This window comes from Hydra viridissima, unplaced genomic scaffold (genome assembly GCF_058129835.1).
Source record: "Hydra viridissima isolate aposymbiotic clone 2 unplaced genomic scaffold, HvirCarnegie_v1 scaffold_1, whole genome shotgun sequence".
Taxonomy (NCBI): Eukaryota; Metazoa; Cnidaria; class Hydrozoa; order Anthoathecata; family Hydridae; genus Hydra; species Hydra viridissima.
Genome location: NW_028324300.1, coordinates 26,382,578 through 26,406,561, shown reverse-complemented (window position 1 = coordinate 26,406,561; position 23,984 = coordinate 26,382,578). Strand labels below are relative to the sequence as shown.

At 27.4% G+C, this 23,984-nt stretch overlaps 1 protein-coding gene, 1 long non-coding RNA gene and 1 pseudogene across 7 annotated transcripts; 2 read left to right on the top strand and 1 right to left on the bottom strand.

Moving 5' to 3' along the window:
- The first annotated feature begins 491 nt into the window (after nt 1-491).
- LOC149894157 (uncharacterized) lies at nt 492-5,576 on the top strand. Of its 5 annotated transcripts, none has more exons than XR_016455614.1 (3): nt 492-740; nt 4,828-4,890; nt 4,991-5,572. It is a non-coding gene; the product is annotated as an uncharacterized LOC149894157 (long non-coding RNA). The 5 variants fall into 5 exon arrangements; XR_016455613.1 differs by lacking the exon at nt 492-740 and adding an exon at nt 1,419-1,578; XR_016455616.1 differs by lacking the exon at nt 492-740 and adding an exon at nt 3,521-4,265.
- A 5,254-nt stretch (nt 5,577-10,830) lies between these two features.
- LOC149894156 (uncharacterized) lies at nt 10,831-17,536 on the bottom strand (annotated as a pseudogene). The gene is made up of 6 exons (XR_016455388.1): nt 16,701-17,536; nt 12,908-13,164; nt 12,496-12,613; nt 11,918-12,302; nt 11,728-11,810; nt 10,831-11,513 (listed from the first exon to the last, which is right to left on the bottom strand). The product of XR_016455388.1 is annotated as an uncharacterized LOC149894156 (transcript).
- A 3,189-nt stretch (nt 17,537-20,725) lies between these two features.
- On the top strand, nt 20,726-21,097 carry LOC149894155 (uncharacterized). The gene has a single exon (XM_090077354.1). The coding sequence runs from the start codon at nt 20,726-20,728 to the stop codon at nt 21,095-21,097; it is 372 nt and encodes a 123-aa protein (XP_089933480.1).
- Nucleotides 21,098-23,984: the final 2,887 nt, after the last annotated feature.

The following is a 23,984-nucleotide window of genomic DNA, read 5'->3' as shown; positions in this document are numbered from 1 at the left end:
TGTAACGTTGAAAAAGCGGTTTATTTTTAACGTTGATAATGCATAAATTTTGAAACGTTTTTAAAGTGGCTTTTTGTGTAAGGTGATTCCACGTTGAATAAACGTTTTATTTTGAGAAGCTAAATTACGTTACAATTTCAACGCTTATTCAACGTTTCAATTTACCGCGATTTAGTATACAAAAACGGACATTGATTCAACGTTGAAAAGACGTTGTTTTTGTCACTGTAACGCTTTTTCTACGCTGCGACTGGTTTTCAACGTTGATTCAACGCTGACATGTTAGCTGCACTGATCAATGATATATATTAACTAGATGTCTAACTTCCGAAAAAAAGTGAAGCAAATTTTTTTTGCCACCAGCATATGATTGGATAATAACTTGTTTTGCCACCAGCATCTGATTGGTTAACAGATATTACGGAAAAACGAATAGCAAAAATAAAACAAAACATCGCTAGAAATTTTTCTTCTTTGCTGAGGCTACCGGTTTTACAACCTCCAAAAATTTGCTTCACATTTTCTTACGGAATTTATGTGAAGTTAGACATCTAGTTAATATATATCATTGGCACTGATCTCAAAATATAACTGGATAGCGTATACGGGAAATTTTTTGAAGCCAGTTTAGGCCTCCCAAGATGGCGGCGGAATTAACGAATGGTTATGAAAAATAAGAAACTGATGATAATCAAGTTTTATTTCTTTAGCTCAAATATTGATGAATATATAAGTTTCTAGTAAAAATCTAGTTTTTTTGTTTAACATAAGATTTTTTTCATAAAAATAACGGAATATTACATATTTACATAAATTTCAAATATAAATATTTTTTTATTTAACAAAACATATTCTTACAATAAGTTGTTCTATATTAACTGTATATTTTTCGTTTTTTAGAATAAATATAATAAAATAAAAATCATCAGTAAAACTAAGTACAAATTTTAATTTGAATTTGCTAAAATTAGTTTGTTTACTATTAGTCAAAGTAGAAAAAGTCAAAGTAGAAAAAATTAGTCAAAGTAGAAAAAGTATTTGTTTGGTTGTGCAGAATTTGTTATATAATTTATGCACCTTTTAGTTCTTAACTACCCAATGCTGTGTGCTAGAAGATTAATAACACAACAGCATGGTAGGCAGCTGATTTTATTTTTAAGATAAAATATTTTTTATGCATTAGTTTATCAGATAGGCACTACAAAATTATAAATGCTGCATGAACTATTAGCTGAGCGCTGTGATTACACACAACTCAGAGGTTCCTTCTAGAGTTATTATATATATATATATATATATATATATATATATATATATATATATATATATATATATAATACCTGTTCCATAAAATTTGAGACTGGCTTTAAACTTGAATAAAAACTTAAATAGACGTGATAAAAAATTTTTTTTTGGTATGTTCTTAGAATTAAATATGCAGAATAAGAAAATAAAAATAAATTTATCACAAGACTCCATATCTTCGAATTTGATCAAGTCTGGTATTGGTACCTTGTACCAGTTTTTTACAGCATTTAGGTCAAGTCTACTGACACAATAACGAATCTGACGCTCAAGGTTTGATATATTATTTGTAGACCATCCATTCTTGTACACATCCCGCTTAAGCATTCCCCAAAAATCATCTATAGCACGAGCTTCTGGTAAGTTTGCTGGATTGTCTTTTTTTTGAACAAATGGTATCTTCTGGGTTTTTAACCATTTTGTTACTGAATTAGCATAGTGAGATGTTGCTAAATCGGGCCAAAGATATACTTGGTGTCTCGATAATATTTATTAATAAAAGGTTGCAAGCGCTTTTGTAAACACTCTTTTAAATAGATCTCTTGGTTTACCGCTTGGGCAGAAGGAACAATGTAAATAGATGTGACCCCTCAAGGGGAGATTGCCATTTATACAAGTAATTTTTTTTCAAATTTTGCAACATCATAATACTTAACAATGTCTGGTGTCAATTTTTGATCATTTGAATAGTATGTATAATTACCAGCCAGTGTGCTATTCGACAAAGTAAAGTATGACTCTTTGTCAATAATAAATTCATGGTTGCAATATTTTGAATAAAGTTGACCACATTTTCGGCAACCCCAAAGCCTCTGTTTAGGAGTTCTGCTTGGTCTTTTTTTTCTTTTAAAGCATTTGAAGATTTGTCCGACAGTGCTTTTGCTACAACCAAGTCTTCTAGAAGCCTTTGAAAGTGACACACCTCTTCGATCGTTAAATATTTTCCTTAATTTGATGCGGTTGTTTTGTGTATTAAGAGTAGGCCTTCTTCCACTTCCAGCTTTGCGATCCAATGGTTTATTTTGAGTGTAACTGTTCATATATCTATAAGTTGTAGCTTTTAAGTAGCCCACCATCTCGAAATGGTTCCAAACAACGTGTTTTCCATCTTCATGGTTTTTTTATAAAAATTATACACACGATTTTTTAGGGCTTGTTGATTAGGCATTTTAAATTGTTATCTAAACAAAAAATAATCAGAGAATTTATAAGCTAAATGAAAGAGGAAAGATAGAGCTTTCATTTGATACCAAATACTAATTATTTTATCAAGCTTACTAACTAAATATCGCTAATTCAAGTTAGTCTCAAATTTTATGGAACAGATGTTATATATCATATAAAAATATTTTTGATTGGTTTTTGAATAGGATAAGCTTTGTTAATTGCTTTCTAAGCTTTTTTCCAGTTATTTGGGCAGTTTGTTCTTTACCCAGGTGATAAAAACGTATTTTTGCATGGTTTTCTGAAATAAGTTTAATCAGTGCAAACAAATGGTTATCAGTTATATTTTTGAGTAATCAACTGATCTCAAAACAGCACTAGAAATGGCATTTGAATTCCTATTTCATTTGGAAGGTGGCCATTTAATGAGGCAAGCAACCTTTGGAAACATCTTTCAGTTTCTTTGCATATGATAACAACACTTTTGGTTGGTTTAATTAAACCTCCTCTGTCTTTGAATTTTAAAAAACTGCTTTGTTCAAAATGATAAGAAAGTACTAATGCATTCCAACATTTAATGCAGATGGTTTATTGTAAATTTATATATCATACATTTTTTGATAAGATACATGTTGATGTTTGTTAACATACAAAATATATGTTATCAAAAAGTTCACTTAATAATTCGTTTTGAATAACAAGTCAAAAACAATTGACTCAATCATTGAGAGCTGGAATATTACAAAGAATAATATAAAATAATATATATTAAAAAAAATTTTTTTGTATTTAATATTTTTATTAAATACTATATCCATTAATTAAAATTATGTATTAAATAATCCTAGAAGGAACCCCTGAGCTGTGTGTACTCACAGCACTCAGTTAATAGTTCATGCAGCATGTACATATCTGGTATCTTCTAGAAAAATTGAAAATATAAAATTTGTCAAAATTGTAAGTAGACACCGCTGCCGCTTACCATACAGTTATGTTATCAACCTTCTAGCACACTGCATTGGGTAACTAAGAACTAAAAGGTACATAGATTATGCATAAATATTATTCAATCGTAAATTGCACTTAAAAAGTAAATCGAATATCTTGTACCTTTGTATCCAAATAATTATTTTGTCTGATTTTTTTAGAAAACAATTAATTTCTTTAAAATTTTTAAAATTTTATTTCATAGTCTAGTTTTTCTTTCAAAACTTTATTTATTTTCTTTCATATCTCTGTAAAAAGCCTTATAAAATGTACATCGATCACCGCTAAGAGCTCCGATCGCCGCCGCGGATTTTTTTTCCGTACACCATTGGCAGTATCATTTGCACCGTTTGCGCAGATAGAAAAGCGGTTGCCGTAGGTTTTGATGAAAACATAACCGCTGATTGTGCACGAGGCTAACAATAACAGGCTAATAATTTCATGAATCGTGTCACGTGATATAAATCAAGTTTTTGTTTTCTAAATATTAAAAACTCTTATTTCTTAATTAGCTTTGAAACAGTTGCAACATGAAATGTCTTCCAAAGTTGGTAAAATCTCAAAAGTAAATTCTTATGAAAAAGTGTTGATTATGGCATATATGTTCTTTTCATACAACAAGAAACATGAATAAAAATGTTTTCAATTTGCTTTAACAATTAAATAGCTTTAAATGGAACTGTTTACTTAGGATAAAGATTTAACGAGGTTTCCAAAGCAATAACCTATAAACCAATCATTGATGATTGTTTGCTTCTTTAACATTGCTACCTTTTCATATGCAAATCTGATCAGATTCACACAGCTGAGTAATCATCAATTCATTTATTTCAATCATTTCTTTAAGTATTAAAATTAAATCAATAGACTTAACTTAGAGATCGTTGATTTATCAATAGTGTAGATATCTTTAAAAGATAAACAGTTTAGTCTAAACTGTTAAGAATAGTTATAGAGCTCTAGAGTTATAGAGCATTTATAACTTTATCACAACAATATATATATATATATATATATATATATATATATATATATATATATATATATATATATATATATATATATATATGTATATATATACATATATATATATAATCAATTTTAAAATGTATTCTACAAAGTAGAGTGCTCGATGTTCTTAAAAAAACAGAGCAATTATTAATTAGTAGAAAATCACTTAATAAAATTTTTTCTCATTTAACACTGTGTTTCATCAATAAAGATTTTCTACTAATTTACATATATATACATATATATATATATATATATATATATATATATATATATATATATATATATATCTTATTTATTTGTGTTTCTAAAGATAATTCATTGTTGAGTATTACACCTAAACTTTTTGATTATTTTCAGATATTTAAAGAGTTTTGGATCCGTAACTTTACCTTGCTTCCATATTTTGCATTTTGGTTTGAGGTATATGAGTTCCAATTTTAACTTTTTGGGTACAATTAACTAAAAATTATTCAAACCATTTGTGAGCTGAATCAATTATACCTATTTCTCTAATTAACAGCCCAAGTAGTTTTTGCTGATCAATCGTGTCAAAGGCAGCACTTAGATCAAGTAACAGTACCGATGGTGTATTCTTATTGAAGAGTTCAAATATATCATTGATAAGCTAAAGTAAAAGTGTTACAGTTGAATGATGTTTTTTGTATCTATATTGATATTCTATATAAAGATTGTTTGTTGTCATGTGGGAATCAAGACGCTTGAAAACTACTCTTACTATTAGTATTATTATACTATTAGTTTTCTAATGAATACTAAATTAGAAACTATCTATAATTTTAGAAACTGGTCTATAATTTTAGAAGTTTTCACTATCTGTGGCAAATCTAACTTCTTTATTATTGGAAGTAATTAGCACTTTTTAAACAATCCATGTTGCTTGATTCTAGCAATAGGTTTATAGTTTCAACCCATATATGTATGAATGTTTTTAAATTATTTCTTAGTAGATATGCTGGAATCGGATCATCCGGAGAACATTTTACTCCAAATGACATGGTTTTTTTGTAAATTTCTTCATAATTCGTTGGTTCAAAATCTCTTAAAAACTGATCCTTATAATCCAATGTGTTTTTCTTTGTTTGTGGTATTTGAAGATTAGTATATATATATATATATATATATATATATATATATATATATATATATATATATATATATATATATATATATATATATATATATATATATTGAAGTATTTATATAATTACACATATGTATATTAGTATGTGTGTATTATCATACAAATGTATATTGTGTATATATATATATATATGTATTTATATATATATATATATTATATATATATATATATATATATATATATATATATATATATATATATATATATGCATGCATATGAATATATATTTATATTTAATTGTAGAAGTTAATTTTTATTTCGTATTGAACATTTTCTGACTAATGCTATATAAGAGTTTCCAGTTTTGTGATTCTTTAAATTTTGTTCTGCCCATTACCTTAATTAGGAAAAAATATTTAGTTATTGTCATTTATTTATGTTGTATAATATAACACTTATATTAGTTTACAATATATTGCTGGTTAATTGAATTATAAATTTTATTTATACAATCTACTTACTTGTCCTGTTTATACCACTTAAGAATGAACTATATATGTTCTGTTTTTTTTTTTTAAGTGTAAATTTTTAAATCTTATATATATATAAATATGATGTACCTATAATTATATTGTCCATAAAGGACTAAAAAAAATATTGGTACATTCTCCGCATATTAGAATTAATCCATTCACAAAATGAAAAATAGTGATTATGCTTATTATAAAGATCGAACTTTAAAGCTTTTTTTCATTAATTTTTTCGTATGCCAAATAAAACATTGTTGCAAAGTATAGCCAAATTTAAATAACAAATTAAATTTTGTTAAGAAAAACTTACCAACATTTTATAAATATAAACACAAATATAAAATGAAAACAATCGTTTTGCTGTGTAATATTTAAATGCCTAATATGATGTAATATGAGAACAGTAATGATTTGAAATGAGTATGTATAATATGTTGTCAAATGAGAACTAAAAATTTCTAGAATAATCACGTAAACAATGCAATGCTGTAGCCAAGGGGCATTTTTTATGCAAAAGGTTAAAGCGTCAAAAAAGTTAAAACGTTTGAAGTGCAAAAAAAAAGGTTCATCATTCCGCATAAGAAATGTGTTTTTTTTGGCTCCTGACGCGCGTATTATAAGCGTTTTAATAACCCTCCATTTGTCACTAAAACAAGGCGATGTTTTTTCCTACTAGAATTTATATTTATGTACAGTGTAGTGGCGGATTTAACGGGCAGAAAATGGTGACCGGGTCCCACTGGTACGTTTTTTCTCTTTCTTATTAGAAAAGTATTAGTTCAGAGGGCTTTGTTACTAGGCCAAAATTGAGCTCTTTTCCTACTGTGCTGACCGGCCCCAACTGTTAAATCCGCCACTGGTACGGTATACATTTTTATTCAAACGATAAAAGCAAACAAACTTAAAGATTGTTTTTATTACTTTTTCCTGAAGAAATCGAAAAGTAAAAAAGTATGGCTGGAATGAATGCTAACACCGTAACCAAAAATTTTACACCAAATACTTCTCTAAATGACTCGAGCTTTGAACTAAAAGGTTAGATTCGAAATTGTATTTTGTCAACCGCTTAAACTTATTTTTTTGATTTTTTGAAAAATCATTTTTGGACACTTTGTTTATGATTTAATGTTATTCTTTTGTTTATAGATGACTCCAAGAAAAAGAATGGATGTAAGATTAATGAGTTTCATTTGTTTTACAGAGAAACTGTGGTATGCATTTTTAGTGATTCTCTATCATTTAATTTTCTTATCAGTAACTAAACAAACATTTCATTTGTAGTTCAGTACTTAGGCGTATGTTCTAGACATTTAGTTAACTTTATTTATATTTAATTATTATGTTTATTTATATAAAAATGTTATACATAATCAAATTTCATTTTATTTTTTTATAATAAATACTTTTTAAATATATTCAGTGAATACATTTATATATTATTTATCCATATTTATGTTACGTATTTCACCTTTAGAAAAACGCGATGGCAGAAGCCGAAAACAATGCAAATCGATTACCTGATTTTTCTGAAATGAGCAAGATTGGTTCTGAAAGATGGAAAGCATTAGATGATTTAAGGTGGTAGGCCTATGAAAAATAGAGATTTTTGATCAAAAATTGAAAAAATAGGTAATATATTGTATTTATGTAAAAATTTATCCTCTATCTTCTGATATATAACTTGTTTAGGTTTGATCAAACTAAAAGGGTTTAAAATAACTTATATTATCAGCTAGTTTGTTTATTTACCTTAGCAACGCCATAGCAACGAAAGATTAAAACCTTTATTTTACCCAAATTTGATGGTCAAAATGACAAATCTTGTGAAGCTTCTTTTTCCAATTTAATATAGATCTGCGCTGTTTTTGGTCATGCTTTAAAATCACATTTTCTTATAATAATTGTCGTATTGAACTGTATATTGGTTGTGGAATAAAATCATTATTTATGAATTTTTCAACTCTTGATTTAAATCAAACAAGTTGTACTGGTGTATAATTGTAATGTCTTCTGGAAAAAGCAACAAGCAAAATTTTTCACGAAAAAGAAAGAAAAAGCCTCCTTTAAACAAATATTCAAGAATAAATCTTTCAAATATTTCATCAGAAAAAGTTTCATCTTGCATAAGTAAAAAGAGGCTAATTATAGATCAAACTAATCTCAATACCAAGAGTGAAGTAATAAGGCAGGAAGATGATTACTTTTTATTTGTTAATTTCTCTATACTTAAGAGTTTATTTCAACCTTTGTTAGTATGTCCTGAATGTGGCCATAAAAAAATAACTCTCATTGATAACAGAAAGAAGAGAAAGGGATTTCCCCATAATTTAGAACTGTTATGTGAGTCATGCGAATGGTTTAAATCTGTTTATACATCAAAAGAATGCATTAAACAAAACCATGGTCAAGGTCCTAAAATCTACGAAGCAAATGCAAGAGCAGTAATTGGTTTTCGTGAAATTGGTAAAGGTTTTACTGCAATGGAAACATTTTCTCAATGCATGAATATGTTTTCTTTATCTAAAACACCATTCTCTAAACTTAATGACAATGAAATTTATACAGCATATGAGAAGGCTGCTCTTAATAGTATGAAAAAAGCAGCTGAAGAAGCTCAAGACAAAACTTTAAATATTCCAACTAAACAAAGAGTAACAATTGATGGCTCTTGGCAAAGGCGGGGTTTCACATCACTAAATGGTGTTGTAACTGCTGTTGTTAATAACAAAATTATAGACACTAAAGCTTTTTCCAAGCATTGTAAAGGCTGTTCAATGTGGAAAAAACATAGAGGATCACCAGCCTACAACAGATGGAAAGCAGATCACATATGTCACATTAACCATACAAAGTCATCTGGTGCGATGGAAGCAGCTGGTGCGTTGGAAATCTTTTCTCGATCAGTTAAAAAGTACAATTTGATTTATCATGAATACCTCGGGGACGGTGATATTTCCTCTTTTAAAGAAGTTGAAGAATCTAACCCATATAAAAGTTATAATATTCAACCAATAAAATTAGAATGCATTGGGCATGTGCAGAAGCGACTTGGTACATGCTTGCGAAAAATTGTACATAAGTATAAAGGAACAAATAAACCCCTACATGGAAAAGGAAATTTGACTAATAGTGCAATTAACTCAATGCAGAATTATTATGGTATTGCAATTAGAAATAACACTAACAGCATTTATGCAATGAAAAAAGCAATAGGAGCAGTTTTGTGGCACAGTACAAATTTTAGTGATAATAGCATTCGTCATTCTATGTGTCCTAGGGATGAATATTCATGGTGCAAGTGGCAACTAGATAAGCTTAAAGGTACAAGTACTCACGCAAACAAAATTAACTTGCCTATCTTTATTCATAATATAATAAAACCTATTTTTAAAGATTTATCTGATGACGATTTGCTAAGTAAATGTTTACATGGTCAAACCCAAAATTCAAATGAAGCATTTCATTCAATTTTATGGACTCGATGTCCTAAAAACATTTTTGTAAGTAGAAGAACATTTGAACTTTGTATAAACTCTGCAATAGTTCATTATAATGACGGTGGAGATGGGGTAAAATCTGTTTTAAGTCACTTCGGATTGTTAGGATCATTGACTATTCCAAAACTGATTTTAAAGGACCAAAAGCGAATTGTAAACAAGCGTCGTAAATCAACTTCAATATGCAAAAGGCAAAGAAAAAAACTTAGATCTCTTCATAAAGGATACTTAGATACTGAAAAAACTGATTCATATAGCACTGGTAGCTTTTAAGGAGTGTTTTTAGACGTAATTTTTTGATTTTAAATTTTTGACTCGATTTTTCTCATTTTGAGATTTTTAGTTTTTTTTTAAATTTTAAAACATGATATCTCCAGTTTAAAGTAAGCAATTAAGCTGAAATTTTCAGGATATGTTCTTCATACATGTAGAATTCATTTGTCATAAGATTTTTAAAATTTCTTTTTTTGGGGCGCTACAATGTGGTTTTATCTGCCAGAGTTTTTTTATAAAAATATATATTCAAGTTTAAAAGTCAATATAATCTGAACTAGGAAGGCAAATTTAAAAATCCTATGACAAATGAATTTTATACATATGTAGAACTACCATACCAAATTTGAAGTTTTGATTTATTGTCGTTTTTGAGAAATTGTGTTTTGAAGTTTTCGTTTTTTTCACACTTTTTAATATAATTTCGAGGCAAGCGAGGCACTTTTTTATATATTTTATTGATTTTATGTTTAATTTCATAATTATTGTTAACAACTGATTAGTTTTATTGTAAATATATCTTTAATACTTGAAAAAATTTTTTCATAGGCCTACCACCTTAAAAAGAAAAGTGCTTTGAATATTAGTAATTCATTAATTATTTGTAAACGCGATTTGTTATGTTATTTTTTTCGTGTTAGGAATGGAATAAAAAAGGTCAAATGATGCGCGAAGAAGATTGCGGTTTAGCAGTGGTGCTTACATGTCCTTCTTGTACGCGGTCATTTAAGAGAGGATATGAATATCGTTTTCATGTAAAAAATTGCGTAGAAAGCAAATGTGACAAATCTGGTAATGTTTTTACCAATAATATTCAACTGAAAAAACATTATGTGAAACACAAAGAATCAATTCGTTGCGATGTTTGCCTAAAGTTTTTCTCTGGACAGCAAGCTCTTAAAAGACATAAGACATCATTACATGACAATATTAAATTTGAATGCAGCGTTTGTAAGAAACATTTTTCGACACAAGGGAACATGTTAAGACACAAAAAAATGCATACATCTTAAAGAAGATATTTTTTTTATATTAATTTTTTAAATAAAATCAGTTAAAATAAATAGTGACTGAAAGTTTTGGCGCAATAATTCAGGTTAATGTGATTGAATGACAAATTCTTTCTTCGTTCTTCGTTGTCATTGTGATCAATTTTGAAGATAATAATTTTGTTTTTGACCCCCATTGTTCTACCAGCTTTTTTAGAAACAGCCACATTATCTTTAACACACTCAGAAAAAGAATGTGCTCTTTTAGTACTGACGTCAGATACATTAAATGGGTTATTGCGCTTTACCATTCTTTTTGGAATAGACGCTTTGCTTCCATTTTTTATTTTACGTCGTTTAACTGCCTCAGGTTGAACTTTTATCTTTACTCCATTTCTTTTTTTACGCAGCGTAGTATTGATTACTCTTCTAGACTGATAAGAATCAATACCAAAACAATGCAATGATGAACTTAAATTGGAAATATTGGTTTCATTTTGTTTCAAGCGAGTACAAAATTTTGAAACACCTTTCAAAAACGCAGCATTACTAGAATATTTTTCTACTAACAAGCTCATTGTATTGAAAGCTTCTGTTAACTCTTCCTGAATATTTTCTGTGTTAACAGTTTGAACGGAACTGGCACAGACGCCTGTAAAATAACCTCTATTGATAAATTTAAATTTACGTTTATAAATTTTTAAACTAAATATAAAATATTATATTTTCTATTAGGAAAACTTAAAATTAATATAAATTTTAGAAAACCATTAAAAGTTTTTTTTTTTATCTTAAAATTGTTTTAAATCGTTTTGATCAATTTTTAAAATTGATTAAAATAAAAGCATTGTGAATTATTTTTTTACCTCGACTTTTAACATGTTCAGAGTCATCTATTTTAAAATGAATTTCCTCGTTTATATTATTATCTTCGCAACTAGTAGGTGTGCTATAACCAAAATTTTAAAAACTATCATTTAGAAGATTTCTATTCATAGACATATATTGAATTGTTCAGCGAATACAAACATTACCAACATCTAAAATATATATTACCTGAAGTTTTCTTTAACGATAAACTCATCATGTTTATCTCTAACATAATCGTGTAATCCTTCGTACAGAGAGTCGGGCAAAATTTCTCCAATAGCAATGTACGAACACAACTGTCTTTCTTTATAACTTAGATATGGAAGAAAATTGGTGCTAAAGGAATGTTTTTTCCAAATAATGTACTGATGTTTACAAGGTGACCCATCACATCCTACAGTACAATCACATATACCTAAATTCATATCAACATTATAATGTATACCAGATAACTTGAAACTAGGTATCGTATACAACTCTTGTCCAATTTTATATATCTGTTTTTCAATTTTTTTAAGAACTTCCTGAGAAGGAAGGGCAAAGCCAACTCCTTCCATTCCTTTATCTCTTCCTGAAAAAAATTTTTTTTACTCTGAATTAATTATTAATATATAATATAAAGTATAAAGTTCAGAATAAAAAGAATAAATTTATTTTTTACATCATAATCATCATCATCATTATCACCATCATCCTCAACAACATCAACTTTATCATCATCATCATAACACGGTATATGCTATTTTCATTAATATGACTTTTACCCATAAATCGGTTGCTGTAAATACCATCAAATCGACCATTTGCAATGCTTAGAAGTTTGGCCTTATAGTGTTCATTGAAATCTTGAGTAAGTTTTTCCACAAGTCCATTGACATTAACCTAAAAAATGTAAATAAAATATTATTAAAGATTTCTCATTTTTTGTAATGATTCGATAACTTTTAATGACATATGTTTCAATTAATTGTAACTACAAAAGCAATGAAGAGAATAAAGTAATTGATTTTAAAATATTTTTTGCTTTTAATAAAAGGGCACCTGTTAAGGATGTATGCTAGTTTGGGGAAGGAGTTAGCCAAATGCATTGAAACTGTATATGTGCGTATAAGAGTCACTTAAATGATTTTAAAGCGTACATACTTTATAGCATTTATTCAAATAAACTAGCATTACCTCTTTTGTTCTGTTTAGTACGTTATCTTTCAATACAAGAAATTGAGATTCAACATAATTGTTGGTATTATTACCCCTGATTGTTAGGTTTTGTCGAAAGCATATGCACCATCGTTCTTTTATATCAAAAACGTTACTCAGGTACAATTTCAATTGCGGATGTTTCTCCCCATACAAAGTAATGATGTTAGTAAAAGCGTCTTCACATTCTTTAATAGACTGAGCGTAAACAACTTTTTTAAATTCGATAATAATACCTAGATATATACACATAAATATATATATATATATATATATATATATATATATATATATATATATATATATATATATATATATATATATATATATATATATATAAGGGTTATGATTTTTTTAACTTTTGTCACAGTTTTAATTGGCCATAGTTTTAAAACCTGAGAAATTGATAGTTAATATTAAAATTTCATAGTAATATTGAATATAGTTAAAAAATGTCCCTCATCCACCCAAAAATAAGTTATGCTATAAAAATACTGTTGTTTTTATGACTATTATGAAAGAATTTGATTTTTAAATTCGCTATAAAGCATAAAACACACCTAAGAAAAAACTTGTGCTTGTGTAATATGTTGGTCTGAACTGAAATATTACACAAATACAGAAATATTACACAAAAACTAAAATATTACACAAATACAGAAAATAGTTAATACTAATGCATTTTATGTTTTACTCATTTCTTTTGTCTTTACTTTTGTTGCAAATGTGAAAGTTTATAAATACTAAATATAATTTATGATTAGTTTTATTTATTTTTGTGGCTGTTCATAAATGGGTTCAAAATAAGCTTTATGTGTCCTCATGTAATCTTTGAAAAATCACGTTATTATCAAGGTGGGTGGGGGGGGGGGGGATATTTTTGCAACTAGACTACCATTAAACCAGTTTTTTATCAATTACTCAACATTTCTCAGGTTATAGAAGTATGGCTACAACAGATTCAAAAAATGTCATAACCCTAATATATATATTAGGGCCCTGCAAATTTTGAAAAAAACGATTCAAGTTTTTTGAATCATATTTTATTTTTTGAGTGTTGTCGTATTTTTAAATTTTCAACAATAAAATTTTATTAAAATGCTTTTTTTTATCCCTAGGGGGGTAAGAGTAATGGAATACCGCTTTTAAAATAACGTTGATAAATTAATCCAGACAAAAACTATTTGTTTAAAGATTATTTTTTTTATTCTTTTTGGGGAAAAAACGCTTAAATTTTTTTTTAAGCATTTTTTCCCTTTTTCTTTAAAATAATGATTCAATTTGCAAATCAAGACCTGCTTCGATTCGAAACAAGAAATGCCAATTCGCAGGGCTCTAATATATACATACATATATATATATATATATATATATATATATATATATATATATATATATATATATATATATATATTGCTCACATATTATAAAGATCGGAAAGCATTACAGTTTCAACCAACAAATGCATATTGGTTTTTTGACAGTTTTATGTTTATACAGCCTTTTAACTTAAAAAATGGTTAACTACTTTTATTTAAACTAACAAAGATCACTTTTCAATCCAAAATCATGAACTGTAACAAAATTTTGATGATTTGATACATTGAGGCTCATTATATCAGTCTCATATTGGTGGTTGATTGAACCTCGTTGTTCTGGAGTGACAATTTGTTAATATTTGTTATGAAAGTTTAGGAAAATGTAAGAAAAAGTCACAAAAAAAATGTATATAAATATAACATATTTCATACAAATAAAAAAAAAAAATTCTATTTAAAGTTACTTCCTCTGAATCTGAAGATTCAGTGTCCCAGACATCATAATAATTTGAATTAGGTGGTATGAAGTATGAGCCCCATAAAAAACTAGGAAATAACATATAATAATAAAAAAATAATATAAAATAATAATAAAATAGGAAACCACCTAGATCATGATAAAAGTCTTCATGGTTTCCATTCACGTTACACTTAATGTAAAAACCAAAATTAAATAAAATGGTTTAACTTATAAAGTTGTGGGAAAAAAAATTCTATAATAAAATGCCACTCTTATACACTATTAAAAAAATGATTATCAATACTAAATCATATTTTGAAATCATAAAATCAGATATACCATAGTATTTAACTAAATAGCCAATTAAGAGTACACCGTGTAAATGTTTTATTTTTTATGTAGAACCTTTTACAAAATTGATGAGTGAAATTTTCAACTTACATGTCAACAATGCAATGTCAATGATGCCCCTTTATTGAATAATAAAAAAATATATAATAAACAATAACTAATCATATTGTAAAAACATAAGATCAAATTATGAGGTAAATTTCATAACACTTACTCAGTACCATTGAAATAACTAAATAATCTAACCACAGTACAATATATGTATTCTTTTATGCAGAACCTTTTTTAAAAGTGATGTCAAAAAATTTCAAGTTACATGTAAAAAAATTAAAACAAATAAAACAATTTTGATGGAATGTACTCAAATAGAGCACATTTTGTTGATGACAAAATTTTGAAGTACTTTCAAATTTCAAAAGAGCAAAAATAAACATCAAATATAAAATCTGATAAAGAGTGGAGAAAAAAGTGGAAAATAAAGAAGGAGATTGTGTCAAACATAAAAAACTAAAAACTACAAGAAATAAACATGCATATTTTGAGAAATGTCATATAACATAATGGAAAAAAGAAACTATGTAATAAAAATCATAAAAAAAACAAACTATTAAAAAAATATAGTATCAAAAATCAAACCTGTCATAATAGTCAAAAATCAAGTTCTTAAAAACAAATATTTATTACAATTGAGCATTTTGACATAATTAAGTAACAATTTAAAGATATATCTAATAGATAAATTTACAATTATATATATAATTATATATATATATATATATATATATATATATATATATATATATATATATATATATATGTGTATATATATATATATATATATATATATATATATATAATATATATATATATATATATATATATATATATATATATATATATATATATATATATATATATATATTAGTAGAATATTACAAAATTACATCATATTGGGCAATGCAAAAGTTTTGTATCACCTAAGTGTTTTTTAAAAATATATGTTTTTATTAAATTACATAAAAACAAGAAAAATAAAAAAATAAATTATTAATAACATTTTTAAATCATTTATAGAAAGTTTAAATGCAGAAAAAACAATTTTTTCTGTGGTACTTAAAGTTTCATGCCTATACAGCAATCATCTGCCATGTTATTAGTACAGATACTGAACTTTCTAGAGAAATTTGGGATCTAAAAGACAAACAAATTTACACCCTTAATCAAAATGCAGACACAGGAATAAATTGCTTTTAGGGTTTTATAACACCAATGATTATCTTTTTCTTTATCCTTGGTTACTACTGTATTTGTCACTTTAGCGACATAAAGAACTCACTACAATTTATTTTTTAATTTTTATCTGGATTTCTGGATGAAACTTTAAGTATCACAGAAAAAGGTGTTTTTTCTTCATTTAAGTGTGTGTGTGTGTGTGTGTGTGTGTATATATATATATATATATATATATATATATATATATATATATATATATATATATATATATATATATATATATATATAGCTGAAACATCAAATAGATTTCTACTAATTATAACTAACTTACAAACAAACTAGTTATAAATTAAAACTAATGGCTGACTATGGCCAGATCAACTATTGACACACAAAAATAAATTCTTACCACACAAAGCTTGAAACATAGCATTCATATCTTTTGAACCATACTTTGACCGATGATATTCTGTATATAAAAAATTATAGTCTGTTCTTCGTGAAAAAACTGATCGATTAGAAATCAATTTATGAAATTCTATTTCATTTTCACACCCATCTTTTGTCTTTTTATAAAACTGCTAATCCTGGTGTATAACCATTCTCAAAAAGATTATAAATTGAAGATAATATATCTGTTTGTATGTCCTTAAATGACAAAGATTGGAAAGAATTTATGGGATGATTGTGTGTCCATTCAAGATCTATGATACTTTTAGTTTTATCATACCTACAATACTTTATTATTAAGCTAAATGGGCAATCAGTATTTTTAAATCGTTGGCTTGGATTTTTTTTGATTATTTCACTAGCATTCATTGTTGGCTGATATCTTGTGTTATGGTGACACCTATAGTAGACACATTTGTCATAAACCCCTTTCTTTGGAATTTTTGGAGTTAATTTACGCAACGTTTCATTTGTTTGATCGCAATACTTTTGAATAAATCTATCTTCTTCATCAGCTAACAAATTGTTTTCAATAAGGACTTTAAACTTTTTCACCGAACCTTTTACATTTAATATATAGAATTCATCATTTTTTAACGGTATTATGTCCTTGACCCTACTTTTTAACTCCTCTGTATTTTCAACATTTATAAAACGAGCTCGGAAAGATTCAAGGATTGATGTCATTATGAATAATCTTAATATATAATAGATAGCAAATATTGTATAACATAACAAAGAAATTGTGAAGATTATACTATAATTTATAGAATTACAAATTATAATATACATAGACTATGTATATTATTATTATTATTTGTAAATTGTTATTATATTATTATTTGTAAAGACTATGCATATTATTTGTATATATATATATATATATATATATATATATATATATATGTGTGTGTGTGTGTGTGTGTGTGTGTGTGTGTGTGTGTGTGTGTGTGTGTGTGTGTGTGTGTGTGTGTGTGTGTGTGTGTGTGTGTGTGTGTGTGTGTGTGTGTGTGTGTGTGTGTACTGAATATATATATATATGAGTATATATAGGCTTCAGTACATACATCGATATATATATATATATATATATATATATATATATATATATATATATATATATATATATATATATCGATGTATGTACTGAAGCCCTCGAGTTTACCTAAATCAGTGTAGCGATTTTGCACAAAAAGTCTTTTCACAATATAATACAAAAATTTAATTGTTATCGTATTTTATACAAAAATTAAATTGTTATCGTATTTTATGAAAATTTAAATTTCAAGTAATTTCAATATTATTATAATTTATTAACAATTCGATTAAAAATTGCCGTTTTTTAATGTTTTTAAATGTTTTTAAACGTTTTTAAATGTTACGATTGAGAATAGGCTTTTTATTGCAAACGGTGCAAATGATACTGCCAATGGTGTACGGAGAAAAAATCCGCATTGCCGCCATCTTGGGAGGCCAATTTTGGCTTCAAATTTTTTTGAAAAAAACAATTGAATACGCTATCCAGTTATATTTTGAGATCAGTGGTTAGCTGGGATAAAAAAAAACGCCATTTCAGTTTTGCTTCTGTTTAGTTCCATGTAACAAGTCTTTAGAAGCGGTCTTTTAGGAGCCTGTTATTGTGAGAACATAGTAACTTTATGCTACTTGTAAAAAAATGATTTTCGATTTAAGAAAAATATATCAACAATTTTGTAGAGACCAATCTTTAAGACTGAAGTTCCTAATGCATAAATCTTTTAGTGAATAACTGAGCTACAGTGAAAACGAAATAAAAATTGAAAAGGAAACATCAGGTGTTTTTAAAATGTTGAATCAAAGCAAAACTCCTTTAATTGATGACATAAATTGAAATAGATTGAAACAATTATGCTAAGTTGCAAAAATTATGTAAGTAGCTTAAATAATATATGGTTATTTAAAAAACCACCAGAACGACTCTTCACGAGATTTGTGAATTTAAAATCTCTTAAAAAAAAAAGTTTCTTTAAGATTATCTTTCGAGCTTTACAAAGTATTTGATATCGTTGATAGCAAACTTATATTAGTAAAGCTTGACTTGCATGACGTCATACCTAACAAGTGGCTGGTCAATTACTAAAACAGACGTAGTTTGTATATTATGGAAATAAAAACCTCGCAAGTAGCTTTTCATTCCTTAACGGTTAATGCTTCTCCTTTTTTTTAAAAAATTTTATTTAGTTTTTAAGATTTATTTATGAAATAAATTTTAAATGTAAAAGATAATTGGAGTTGAAAAAATCGAGCTTCTAAAAACTCAGCAAAAACTCAAGAGGTCTTTGAACAACAAAATTTCCTTCACTAGCGGCTAGTTTTCAACAAAAACTCAACAGCTCTTGTTTCAACAACAGTTCATTTTGCAATTGGTGAGATTATATCGCACCACTCTATTTTATTTAGATAAGAAAATTCTTTTTTTTTTTTTTTCATCCTTTTCAACATTATGCAAAATACAACTAAAATTCATCAAGTTTGTTAAAAGTGACAGTAAAAAAATTAATTATTGGAAAGGAGCATGTTGGTAGTGATATTTATTATTTAATTATTGTAAGTGGGTGTTGTTAAATGTGGTATTTGTAACCTAATTATTATTATTGTTAATGGTCAATTTATTGGTGCGTGCTCTCCACAGACCTCTTTTTTACTATATATTCTGTCGGTGGAGCAGCATAGATACTCTTGCATTTATGCTAGTTTAAATACATTGTCTCTCCAAAGATCATTTTTTAATCCTCGAGATTTTACATGACGCCCGATGAAAAACTATGAAGAGATAGCGAATTAAAAGATTAAAGAAAGAAGTTTATCAAGAGTTAAGAAAAGTTTGAGTTATTGAACATTGAAGTAAGTGGAGTATGTTATTTGTGATTTTGTTTGGGAAGATTTGATAGAATTAGAATTTAATTGTTGAAGGTGTTGATTGTGACGAAAATTCGATTTTATTTTGAGTTGTTGTGAATATTTATTTAAAAACGGCATCCTCATTAGGAAGGAAAGTAGCGAGAAGGAGAGCGTTACGAGTTTTGGAAATTTGTTGAGCGAAATAAGAGAGGAATAAGAGAGCGAGGAGTTTAACTATACCAAATTATTAGGTTTAAAAAATAATTTAAGTAAGAGTTACGAGAGATTAAACAATATTGATGAGGAAATACTAAATAATTTAGATTAAGAGGAAATTGAAAATGACGTTTTGGAGAATGTGAGAGTAGTTGAGTGTTATCATGAGTTGATGGCTGGAGTGACACTAAAATTAAAAAATATAACAATTAAGGAATCAGATAAAGATTCTGTTAAAAAATTAAATCAATCAAAGTGTATTTTACCTAAGTTAGAATTGCCAGTTTTTAATGGGAATCCTTTAGATTGGTAGGGTTTTTGGGATCAATTTAATTTATCGATTCATAGGTATGAAGGTTTCAGTAATATAGATCGATTTAACTATCTAAAAAAATATTTGTCGGGCCAAGAATATTATTTGAAAGCGGTAGTCAGAGGTCTTATGTTACTAAGGATGTATGCGAAAGATTGAAATTAAAAACAATAAGGCAAGAAGCTATAATGATAAAAACATTCGGTCAATTTAATAATTCCAGGGTTAAAAAGCTCGATGTTGTTCAACTTAAGGTAAAACATAGAAATGCTAATTTGTATGTGTATGTCGAGGCTCTGTTTATACCAGTTATTTGTAGCCTTTTGCAGAGGCAAGAGATATCTCGAGCGTGTAAAAATTATCCGCTTATTTCAAAATTAATTCCAGCTGATTATGATGATGGTTCCGAAGATTTTCCTATTGACTTATTGGTAGGGTGTGATTTGTAACATAAATTTATGACAGGTAAAGTTATTAGAGGGGTTGAGGGCTGCCCTGCAACTTCTTCCTCTGTTCTAGGATGGGTATAAAGTGGCCCAATGCCTTCTGTAAAAAATCTTAATGAGAGAGTAATCATGAATTTAAGCGTTGATGCTAATTCAATAGGAAGTGTGGAAGATGTGCGCAGTGAGATAGATGAACTGAGAAGTGATTTACAAAAATTTTGGAGTGTGGAGAAAATGGAATCTACTGATGAGTGTGTGATACGTAAATTCGAAAATGATATTATGCATAACGGTGAGAGATACGTAACTAAGCTTCCTTTTAAACCAGATCACGATTGTTTACCAGATAACTATAAAATTTGTGAGATTAGACTGAAAAGGTTAAAGAGGCGATTGAGTAATAAGAATTTGTTAAGTGATTATGACGCCATTTTTAAAGAATACGAAACGAATAAAATTATTGAAAGAGTTCCTGACAATGAAATCGCTAAGAAATCATGAAAAACACACTACCTAGCACACAGGCCAGTCGTAAGAAAAGATAAGGAAACCACTAAGATAAGAGCAGTATTTGATGCTTCCTGTTCTAATGGATTGCCCTTGAATGATTGTCTTTATTAAGCGCCAAATCTATTATCCAAAATATTTGATGTACTACTGCGATTCCGATTAAATTATATTGCTATATTAGCAGATATCAAACAAGCTTTCTTAAATGTAGAAATTTCTAGTGAGCATAGAGATTATTTAAGATTTCTCTGGTATAAAAATGTTGACGCAAAACAGGACTTAGAATTGATTGTTTATAGGTTTTTAAGAGTAGTATTTGGTCTGACTAGTAGCCCCTTTTTATTAAGCGGAACAATAAGACATCGCATCAAAAAATATGAATAATCTAATGTTAAGTTTGTAAAAAGATTTGTTGAAAAATTTATACGTTGATGATGTCGCATCTGGAACGGAAAGTTTAACGAAGGGTAAAGAATTTTATAAAAAATCAAAAACAATTATGTCTGAAGGTGGTTTCAATTTAAGGAAATGGAAAACAAACAGCGAAGAATTACAAAACTATTTTGATTTTAATGAGAAAATGATAAGAAATAAGGAAATAAAAAATTCAATTAACAATCTTGATGATAGTACTTATTTAGAAACAGAATTGGATTAAAGCAATTATGAGTATAAAAAAGTTTTAGGAATTGAATGGGACTCGAAAAATGATGAATTTATTTTTCAATTTAATGACTTTATAAAAATGTCACGCGAACTTAAAACAACGAAAAGGAATACAGTAGAATCTCTCTAATTCGAATTTAACAGGGAAAAAAAAGTTCGAATTAGACAGATTTTCGAATTATAGAAAGTTGATTTTTTTCAAATATTCTGGTCAAAGTAACGAATAGAAATGAAACAAACAAATAGTGATTCTTAGGCCGAAATGCAATATTTATTATGTGATTTAAACTTTTACATTTTCAAAAAAAAGTCAGTAATTGTAGATTGTCTTTTGGAGGCTTTTAAATCCATTTCAATAACACGATTTATGTCTTTAAGAGCCTTCGTTAAATCATCTCCAAAGTTAGAATTAGTGTTCGGCAAAATCAAATATACGTCAAACCTTTAAAGATTTGAATTTGAACTGTTCTTTGAGGGGATAGATTTGAATTTGATTTGACAAATATCTGGAGGATTTGGATTTGATTTTCAAATATTCACTTTGTTCTCAATTTTTGCGTTTGAAAAAAAAACGCCAAATTTTACAGGCCCGCAAACATATATATCACTTTATTCCGGGGTCTTTGCAGTGGTTTCCGGAATGGCGGTCGCCTTTCAATAACGGAAAAAAAAAAAAAAAAAAAAGAGTTTTTAATTAAAGTTTGTTAATATTAAAGAGAAAGTAAAGAGCATAGAGAAAGAAAAAAAGAAAAGAAATGTAAACAAAGTACAAGATTAAAAGAAAAAACGTAGAAAAAAATATATGTAAAAATCAAAAGAAAAAATTGCAAATACAATTTAACCACAATAAAAATGGAAAAAGTAAAACAATAACGAATCGAAAAACATTCATTGAAAGAAACAATCATTCGAAAAAAGAAAATAATAAAAAAATATAATAATGGCTTGCTTGAAAGCAAAGAATTTTTTTTTTTAATTTTATTAATTTTCTGTGCGTTTTTGTATATTGTCTTGTATGTTTGTCTATTGTTTGTATTTTCCGTCGTGTATTCAAATTCAAATTTATTTTAATATTCGTTATTCTTATTTTCATTAATTATTTTTCATTATAATAGTTGCTATATGTCATTGTTTACTTTTACGTTTTATCAGTTTTAACTGTTTGTAACTGTCTAACTTTGTTTATGTAGCTATTGTATTTATAAAGACAAGTGACTTATATATAATTATTATTATTGTTATCATTACTATTAATATTATTTTTATTATTTAAACCATTATTATTTTAATCATTTTCATTAGGTGTTTACTTAATATTAGTATATTTACTATTTGTAAACAACCTTGAAATGTATCTATTTCAGAAATATATATTACATTCCTAATTATGTCGGATAATCCAGAACCCGAATCTTTTTCTGTTACAAAAACCACCAAACGTTCACAATCAATTGTATGGGATCATTTCACAGTTGATGAGCATGACAAAACCAAGGCCATATGCCAGCATTGTCCAAAGCACAAGAACAAGTATGCTTACAATAAAGGTGGGACAACAAATCTAATGAACCATTTAAATTCTCAACACAAAAGCAAATTACTTGGGGACAGAGAACCAAAGCAACGACGTTTAGATGACATGATAATGACACCAATCGTTTATTCTCCAGATCTATTCAATGAATAGGGGAGAGTGGGGTATTGGCGAACGCGGGGTAAATCCGAACAAGGTCATTACGGCATGTTCGATTAGGAAACTTGACAAATTTTTTTCCCCCTGGCGAGAGTGTGTTCCACGATCAGTTCCAGACGTACAGTAGTGTAGTATAGATGCGCATGTTGTTCACGATAGATCTATTCTAAGTTTTTCTGTTTGTTTCATGTAATTTTTACTTGCGAAACATTTATGTATTGGCTATACTAAGTATATAAAACCTAAACTTTTTTTTATGTAGTTGCAAAGTATCATAATCATGGAGTTTTTTAACACGTATTATATTTAGGGTATATTAATACAACCTATAATTAATACAACGGTATGTTCGGAATTACCCCACGTACGTAGGGTAATTCCGAACACCAATGGTTTTGTTTTTGATCGAATTTTCTATTTTTTTATAAGATGTATGAAAATTGCTTTTGAGTGTTTTTAACTGAATAGTTAGACTAAATGATAAGCAATAAATATCATCAATATATAGTTATAGTTGTC